The 9,415-nt window shown below is 39.5% G+C and overlaps 1 protein-coding gene across 2 annotated transcripts; it reads left to right on the top strand.

The window, feature by feature from the left end:
* The first annotated feature begins 3,614 nt into the window (after nucleotides 1–3,614).
* LOC148023194 (uncharacterized) lies at nucleotides 3,615–7,042 on the top strand. 2 transcript variants are annotated; one of them, XM_087696180.1, is made up of 3 exons: nucleotides 3,615–3,835; nucleotides 3,960–4,505; nucleotides 6,369–7,042. In XM_087696180.1, the coding sequence occupies exons 1-3, from the start codon at nucleotides 3,720–3,722 to the stop codon at nucleotides 6,640–6,642; spliced, it is 936 nt and encodes a 311-aa protein (XP_087552306.1). In that variant the 5' UTR covers nucleotides 3,615–3,719; the 3' UTR covers nucleotides 6,643–7,042. The 2 variants fall into 2 exon arrangements, with proteins under 2 accessions (XP_087552306.1, XP_087552307.1); XM_087696181.1 differs by having other exon boundaries at nucleotides 3,634–3,831.
* Nucleotides 7,043–9,415: the final 2,373 nt, after the last annotated feature.

The raw sequence follows: 9,415 nt of genomic DNA, 5'->3' as shown, positions 1-9,415 counted from the left end.
TTACATGGCTTACTTTTTCTTGTTAAATTTTTAAAGTGCAAAATCGATTGTTGTTTTAAAATTACATATATTAACTAATAGAAGTGACAGTTTCTCACGTGTCTATAGAAGTCACATTTGATTAGAGACATGCAATGGATGTTTCTTATGTCTCAAGAGTCACATGTAAAGAGGGACAAGCAGAGAGAGAGAGAGAGAGAGAGAGAGAGAGAGAGAGAGAGAGAGAGAGAGAGAGAGAGAGAGAGAGAGAGAGAGAGAGAGAGAGAGAGAGAGGGAGGGAGGGAGGGAGGGAGGGAGGGAGGGAGGGAGGGAGTTCAAAACACTCACCATTGCCATGGGTGTTTCTTATGTCTCAAAAGTTTCATGTAAAGAGGTATAGGCAGAGAGAGAGAGAGAGAGAGAGAGAGAGAGAGAGAGAGAGAGAGAGAGAGGAGGGAGGGAGGGAGTCTAAAATGCTCACCATTTCCATGGGTTGAAGGGTGTGACCATCTTGTGAGTTGGGAGAAAGAGAATGTCTCCAATGAAGCTTTAGAAGCTACTCAAATTGCCTACAACAAGTATAAGACCATGTATGTTGGGAAATATGCCTTCCAATCGAGAGTCAAGGTGCACCCTTTTGATATCCTTTGCAAAAATAAGATGCTTTATTCTTCTAGAGCTAATACACTTCAAACAGGAAGAGGTTTTTTGGAAAGCCTCTTGGAACTTATGCTCAAGTTGCCATTGACAGGTCCTATTGTCAATATACTACAAAGATAACAATGGCACCCATGCATAAGAGGCTCTTTGGTGTGCCAAGTTCATGTTTCCAAGTCTACAAGAGGAGATAATAGTTAGTAGAAATTTGGTTTTCACAAAAAATTGAACTTTACTGATTATTTCAAGTGGAAAGAAGAGAACAAGATTGTGAGTGATGGAGTTAATTCCAAGCTTCTTGGGTGCCATGTCCCTCTCAAATCACAAACAGGCCAAGCTTTCTTGTCAAAAATGATTTTTGTGTGCTCTTTCAAATTAAGAAGTGCTTATATATAGTTGTAGAGACTAGCTTCATCCCACATATATAAGCTGTTGGACATGTTGAATGCTCTACTTAATGGAAATGTAAAAGTACTTTTTTAAAATTAATCATGGCTATCAATTTTTGTGGTTGTGTCTAGTTAAGAATGGGCAACCTATTTATTGATGTGTGCCCTATAAGTTGCGATGGTACTATTGGATGTATGAGAAGTTGAGTGTGCAAAAAAGGAAAACCATGTTTACTACTTAAAAAAGAGATTCTAATGAATAGAGCATCTTGTTTGAGTTCCCCCCTCTCCTCCAAGATAGCCATAGACACAAGGACATTCCCATCTTCCTTAAGATAGCTAGCATGCAGAGGGTGTCCTCCTTGTATACACTCAACTAGGGCAACTCTTGTAATGGAGATTTGGCTCATCCAAGGCCCCGCCTCATGGATTGTGGGATAAAGTCTTGCCACAAAAGATGAAGCCAATGGCCTACTTGAGCTCCATAGTCTCTTCACGTTCCTCTCTAGATGCTTGTACACTCAAATGATTGTGGGATCAAGTGCCTTCATGCATGCCAAAGCATTAGGTTGCCAATTGTAGAGCCATAGGCTTGAAGTGGCCCAATTAAAGCCATAAGTGTGGTAGGCAATCAAAGCTCAAAATTGTTGTTAGTAGCACACTTCCATGAGCCTTTGAGGAATGAGTACGGAAAATCCATTACCTAACAACTCAAAAGAAAAATGTGAGGCACATCAAGGCAACATTGGTAAAATTAGCCCTAATTTTCATAACGGAAGGTAGTTAGGAGTTGGAATGAGCACTCTTGTTGGATTGAGACTTGCTCATTGCAAACAACAAGTGTGGCATTGGTCACTAAAACACACCATGTGTTTGACATGCTTCCTTCCATGGGATGCTATGTTGTGGAGTGAATTTTCAGTAGGGTATACCAAGCATGGGGTTCGGGATGGGTTGCAAAAATCCTTTGGATAGATGCAACTAGTGAGATGCTCATAAAAACAATTGAGAGAAGTTTCTAGCCGAGGGCTTTGCTCAAAGTACATACACATAATGGCCCACAAAAGAAAATCCTTCTTTGCACCCTCTCCCCCTCTGTCCCCACCCTTTTAGCACGTCCCTCTTTTTATTGAAAAACATAACGAAGCATGAGAGGGAAAAGGAGGATGGTATCCCTTTCAAACTCGTTTTCATACCAATTCACCCCAGCTTGAATTTGGACATGTATTCACTTATCAACAAAGAAGCTATATGATATAGAAACACCATGAAGACACAAGTAACTTCATGGGATGGCTACTTTAAATTATGCTTCTTCCATTTGAGATGCATGATGAGATTCATATAGCTTGGTATTTTTTGTTAGTCATGCATCTGTAAGTATGCTATACTTTAAGCAACAAGGCAAGCTATTGGAAGAGCAAATATACATAAATATTTATTCACATTTACAACCTTGAAACTCATGCAATCATCTAAGTGTTCTCTATTTTCATTAATAAGACAAGGTTCGAAAGACTTTACCTAGAATCTTACTCAAATAAAGGAAATATATTCATTTATGCTATGCATGAGCCTCATTATAGTAGACAAGACTGCAAAATGGCAAGTAGTTTCCTTTTCCCATTTTATTTTATATAGATAAGGGTGGTTCCTCTAAGAATGTCTTTAGAGCTTGCATACTATAAAGCATCAACAAAGTACTCATCGGATGCAAATGACATGGGCATTGCACAACTTTTACCACACATGATAAATGCATGGATATCCAAGGCTAGTGAACTTGAGGCAACCTTCGAAAGTTTGACCTACATAATGTTGTAATTTCTTTGAGGCTTTTAATCCATTTTAAATCATTTAGATGCCTCATTAACGATACATAAGTCAAAACTACATCTACTTTCATTCCATCCCTTTAGTGAATACCTTTTTACAAAAGTGGTTGATTGTATACTAAGCATATTCTAGGGTGGATTGCATCTTGCTCCATTTAGATTTTATACATGAACAAATGGCATAGTACCTATAAGGGATCGATTTATGAAGCACAAACAACAAGATATCCTTACAGAACTATTTAGATGGTTCAAATTGGAATATGTTGAAATGGCATTTAGGCATAAAGAGCAAGAATCCATTACTTGTTTTTGAACAATATTTTAAGCTAAGGCAACATCTATGCAACAAGGATCCCAAGAATGTTTCACTTAATAATTCAAACTCATCGCCTTCTCATTGAAAATATGTTTACAATCATGTGACTTGGATTTTTCACTCCCACCAAGGCACACCATGTCTTGTGTAGAAGTTGAGGTCTTCCATCTGAGCTTCGGCAATGGGGATCATGAAATGGTCACATCCCTATCCTCGACTGTTTAAGGCAGTTACAGCCCCAAGCTCTCTTAAGCTTCTCAATGCTGCCTAAGGTGGCAATCCAACATTATGCTCGATGTTTTCTATTGATTGGTTCATGGCCTTGGATATCAACGTCTAAAAGGTACTTGAGATACTTAATAAGTATTAAGCATCGAAGGGCAAGCAATGAAAGCTTGGTTGTGTAACCAATGGTCAACCTAATAAAATGGACTAAGGACTTCATTGATCTCTTAGCTGCTCCATGTTTTTAATGTTTTTATTGATCTCGATGGTGTGTCCTGGCTCATGTAATCGAAGGTGTGCGCAGAAACGAAGAAGATGAATCGTTCGTTTTCCTTGTCTACTACGTCTCACATCTTTCTCTGCTCCATCCAACCATCATCTTCATCATGGTCTCAAGGCTATCGATTGGTAAAGCTGAAGCCTGCAAGTAGGTGTGTCTTCCCGATCCCTGTTTAGCCTCTTTGGTTTTACATATCTGAGAGAGAGAGAGAGAGAGAGAGAGAGAGAGAGAGAGAGAGAGACCGACCTTGGGCTTCTACCAATTGGTGCTTGCAGGCTGTCTTGCCCTCTCTGTCTACCAATTCTGTGCAGAAGCAGTCAGAAAACACGGGCCTTGAGAGAACAGGAAGATCAGAGCGAGAAGTCCTTCTCATCCTCAAGATTTACCCCGCCATTACCCAACTCTTTTAATTGGGATTTTGAAGATGATGCTGCCGGGCCGCTTGGCAGAGCATCACGGCCAGGGCCTATCATTGAGGATGAGGACTTGACTTCATCTAATGCTGAATACAGGAGATACAGGAGAAAGGCTAGAACCAATGAGCCAGATGGGTCTTCACTTCTGAGTGGCAGGAGAAGGGCTAGAACCAATGAGCCAGATGAGCTTTCTTTTCTGAGTGGCAAAAACAACTTCATCCTGGCTGGCATCTTTGTGCTTGGCATTGGGGCAGGGATTGCTCTTGACTCTGGTCTGAATGTGGAACCCAACAATGTTGCATCTCGGGAGGTCATCGATCGTCAAACACCAAACCCGGACATATGCTTGGCCAATGGGATGAGCGCAATGGTTCTTGACCATCGTCTATTCATCACCTTCAATCCGTTGAGTTTACTAACCTAAATACTTTCTGTTGTAGTTTTTCATAACATGTGCGTGACATATGTAATAGTATTTTAATGCTCTTTCATAGCATTTTTATTTATGCTTTATCTTTTTGTCTGTGAGATAAAACTCCCTTCTCTAGGTCACTGGATTCCTCTTTTGTTTGTCGATACACGTCTTAGTTATTCTAACACTTAATAGTAAACCAAGCAATTTACTCATGTTTAACAGCAGTATGTACACTAGGGTTAGGTGAGAAGGCTGGGATCAGCAAATCCACTGCACTCCAGCCTTGCGCATAGTCCTGCACTCTCATGCTCCATATGGATAGAGTGTGCCTGCTGTCCTGTCCAAGGAAGATGTCTGATCAGCCATGACCACTCATACTTGTGATATCTTGATCTACAAATTTGTTGTCCAGCTTTCCATTCTTGCTGATGATTATTGGAAAGGGAAATGTGCTCCTTTATAGGAGGAAGTCCAGAATTGACCGACCAACCAACCAATCCACCGATTACTGGTTCAATGTGGTCTTTCACATCAGCAATTTGCCTACTTGTGCCTGCTTTTGCTGCTGGTACATCCATGCCCAACCTCCCTTGTATCTCTCTTGATGATGTGACATATTATGTTCTCTCTCATGGTCACTTGGTTGAATCCACAAATTTGAAACCAATGTCTCGAAGATTGCTTAAGGCTCTAACTCATGCAGTGAGGACTCGAACTTGTTAATGTTTCTTTTTAGCAAGGATTGTCCTCTTTCATGGACAACTGTTAATGCTACCATAATAATTTAGCATGACAAGTTGACCAGCCAAATGCCTAGTCATTCTGAGTAAGCAACTCTTATGCCCACACTTGTCCAAGCAATTGTAAGATCTGACAACTCCATTTATGAGACATCATCAGCTGGATGCCCTGAAGAAGCCTTCGAATTACTAACTAGAAAATGCGGAGTTGGTTAACCATCTTAGGATAGTGCTGAGGTCTTCTTTGAGTAGATGCTTCCAATTGTGGACCTCCTTCAATCTTACTGAGGCATGCACTAGGTCCTATTGTTAACACTCCTCCATTGATTGGCACAACCAAAGCAGATCCATCTCCCTAGACAGATGAGACACACTTGTTGAAGAGCCATCGACAATAAGGAGGAGCAAGAGTAACTGGCTGTAATGATGTAATCAAGGAATTATGTATGGATGATAATAGAGACATGATGTGTGACTGCCTATATATGGGCATTGGATGCATGAATAGATCGACTTGATGCCAAGGATGGCACCAGCTGAAAATGGCTGCCCAGCTGCCGACATGGCTTGAGGACAAATGCATTCTGATCGGTGTGCAATGTGAACAGGCCTACTGAACTGGTGTTGTATGAAATGGAGAAGAAACCCTAATCTCTACCTAATGTGCTTGAAATGGAGAAAACTAACACACGAGTGACCAACAGACACTGGCAGTAACAGAGCTCTCAAAAGTCTTCATGTTGGTCGGATTGAGTCTCACAACTAGATGTACACAGGAGAAGACAATGAGCAACATGTCTGCTGACACATAACCATGCTACTTTGAGGCAAGTATCATTGCAAACTATTTTACCGATAGATTAGTCAATTCAACATGCTAGCTTTCCCAACTTATGTGAGAAACAGTCTAAATGGGAAGTTTGACTGGACGGCACTCTTGTGTTATGCTGATGTTATGCCATTATAGCTTGTATGCTATCACTGTTTGCAGTTCAGTGCATCATTGGATCACATGCTTTGTTATTTGCAAAATGAATGCTCACTGTAATACTACAGGCGCTTTATGTTTGCTTTCGTGTTTTGTATTTTACATTATGTATATTCGTTTTGCAGGTTCAATGTCTTTGTATCTCAGGCAGAGGTAAAACCAGGTTGTGTGCTGAGGCAGAGCAATTGGAATGTGCTGGAATCACGCGGTTTAATTTCAGCAGATGATGTCAGGGACTGTCAGAGAAATATGAATACTTTTGGTTTTGTTGGAGATTTGAGACAAGCACCTGAAATCAGCTGTGTGTATCACAGCGAAAGTGCAGAGAATCAGTTCTTGAAAGATCCAGCAAAAGCTGCTCTCGGAGATGGTTTTCAACCCAAGGATTTCAAAGAATAAAGTTTATGCAGCTGTTTACAAGTTTCTCACTTACCATTCATCAAGGAATCCTCATCCCAAACAGGCAGTTTGAAGGGCTGTTTATACAAGTGCAATGGATGTGCAAAAAATCTTTACAAGCTGGTCTTCAATCTTATGAAGCAAGCGATCAAAGAAGGCGGCTGACTTTTACTAAAGTCACCTGCTTGATGGTGATAGGATCAAAATATCTTGAGGTTAAAGTGATTAGGTATTTAGTGATTGTGAAGTATTCACATGTAAATATGTAACATAATTCATGTGGATAAAAGCAAAGACAGATTATCCTGTACACAGATTGGCTGCCTTTCTGTGGAAAGTAACAAATCCAAATTTTGTTTCTTTTCCCACTAAATAAAATGAATTTATATATATTCACAAATGTTCAGGTCCACCAATGGATTCTGCAGGTTGGGTAGAAGGGTGCTAGAAGATGGTTACAGTGAATGCCAAAACTGGCTGGCAGTTATGGTAATTACTATTTTGCAGCTTCTAAAGTGAATTGTTTTTTTATTATATTTGTCTGCTCTAAAACTGACTTAGCAATGAGGCCAACTTTATTTCTTATGCAGCGTTGGCCAAGTGTAGAGAAAAGTCTCGTTGCAATCTGCATTATTTATTATAGTTGCATGACTGGAGTAGCAATTTGCTTGGTATCAACAGCTCTCTGGAGTTGAAAAGCTTGCCTAACGTATTATTTGGAACGGTCATCACATTGTCAGCTTATTGAATGATCTCTTTGTTATTTGACATGGTACTCTGGACTGGTTTGCCTTCTTTCCTACCATATACTAGCAAGGGTGGATTGTACTTTCATTTATGATTGATAGCAATCATTCAGTTTTCAGATTGACATGGAACTTGAAGGTAAAATTTCTCAAATTTTGAAAAATGCTGGCCCCTCATTCTCAGGGAGCCCATTTCTATTATATTGACTATGTGGGTCTGTCACAACCAAACCCTTATTTTTGGGTTTTTTGGTGAAACTGCTGGTTTTCAAAGGTCTGATTGGTGATTGAGCAAAAGTGGACACAGACACACGGGCTCACACAAAAACTCACACACACATTGTGGAATGCTTGTTTCATTCAAGAATTTTATAATACATTGATGTCTTAGGGTAAGGCATCTTATAGCTGATTATACTAGAGTATGAGAAAATCGAAGTAACACTCAAATATTTTACTTTCTTTATGGTTTAAGTTGTATTGCATGAAGGAAATGTTTTCTTATGCTGATGATGGCTGTTTTAAGGAAGAAGGTAATATTTTTAAATAGATTAGGTGGCCTAATCAATCACAAGAGCAACATAGAACAACATAAACTAATCTCTCCAAGAATTGTATCCTCAAATTGGGCTGTAACATTAAGCTATCCCTTCCATACTATATGAGAGAGAGAGATTTACTCGTCTTTTGAGATGCCTCATAGATTACAAGATCAATACCATATGCAGTTAGATATCTAGATGCAACTTGCATAAGGGTGTGAAGAGCACAAATCTAACCTAAAAACTACATAGGAATTAAAATATTCAAACCTTAGAAAGAGGCCCCCTTCATATGGGGTCCTTGAAACTCCCGCATGTGAACCTTGCTTGCTTGACATGCAACCCACTTGGCTGCCTTGTGTGCCACCTTCATCTTTGGGATTTGATTTGGCTTCTTTGTGGGCTTATTTGGTGAGAGCTTCTTTGCAACCCACAACTTGATGCACTTAAGTTTCTTACATTGTCTCGAAAAATTGATTTTGCTATCAAGCCCACCAGAAGAAAGGATAGCTTGATGGTCTCTCATTTATGGATCTACCATGGCTTTCAAACACCTAAAAAGCTATATTTCTTGAAGATATTGATCTTAGTATTGAGATTATCAAGTTTTAGTGTGTTCTCTTGGCACTTATTGTTTGCAAATCTCTTCAATTGCATGATGCCACCTTGTAAGGAGATCTACACACGTGCATGTGCACGTGCACACACACACACACATGGCTATGTTAACATTCTTTTATATGCATCAAAGACATATAGGCCAAAAAGACATACATCAAGGTTCTAGTTACAAGCTGGTGTCTTATTGGCACAAAAAGAAACTTACTTCATGGCACCATTGGCACAAAAAGAAAAGCAACTACTAATATTATAAAAATTATTGAATACTTAATGGTCCAAATTTTAACTTAGTGCAATTCTTTGGGTACATCTCATTGTTAGGGTAAAAGTTGAGGTCTAACTCTCATCCCTAGGTGTTGCCCTGTGAGATTAGTGATATTAAGAATTAACATATGTATGAACAAGCCCTTGCATAAAAAAGGGAGGGGAGTAGAAAAAGGAGAGAATTGCTCCTCAGGAACAAAGACTGTAGAGCACAAAGATTGTTTGTGTATTCCACCAAGGAAAGTGAGTGTAGAAACACAAGGTTGTTTATTTGTATTGCTAAGGAAAGGGCGTAGAAATGCAAGTTGATTCATCTGACAAAATGATTAACAAGCAAACAGATGAACTATGTAATGGACCTACTACGAAGAGGATTGTGATAGATGGTAAATGACTTTTTGATGGAGGTTGTCCCACTCACACAAACAATGTCGGAGTGTGGTGTGGATAGAAGAGAACTAGTTTTAAATGATTAGCATATGGTAGGTGGTTTTCTAGTGGGCTACTTTTAATGAAAGATGGAGGTACTAGGATATAAGAGACTCCTTTTATTCTCTAAACAACAGAAAATGAACTAGATTCACATGCAATAGTTTCAAA

This window comes from Lygodium microphyllum, chromosome 16 (genome assembly GCF_053477565.2).
Source record: "Lygodium microphyllum isolate KBCC chromosome 16, Lygodium_microphyllum_v1.1.10, whole genome shotgun sequence".
Taxonomy (NCBI): domain Eukaryota; kingdom Viridiplantae; phylum Streptophyta; class Polypodiopsida; order Schizaeales; family Lygodiaceae; genus Lygodium; species Lygodium microphyllum.
Note: the sequence above shows the minus strand (reverse complement) of the source record. Positions and strands in the feature narration are given on the sequence as shown.

Bases quoted from the DNA above. Each gene is read 5' to 3' on its own strand.
- LOC148023194 (XM_087696180.1), top strand. From the start codon at position 3,720: ATGAATCGTTCGTTTTCCTTGTCTACTACGTCTCACATCTTTCTCTGC. The intron at 3,836-3,959 runs GTGTGTCTTCCC...TGGTGCTTGCAG, and splicing joins AAGCTGAAGCCTGCAAGTAG to GCTGTCTTGCCCTCTCTGTC. The intron at 4,506-6,368 runs GTTGAGTTTACT...TTCGTTTTGCAG, and splicing joins CTATTCATCACCTTCAATCC to GTTCAATGTCTTTGTATCTC.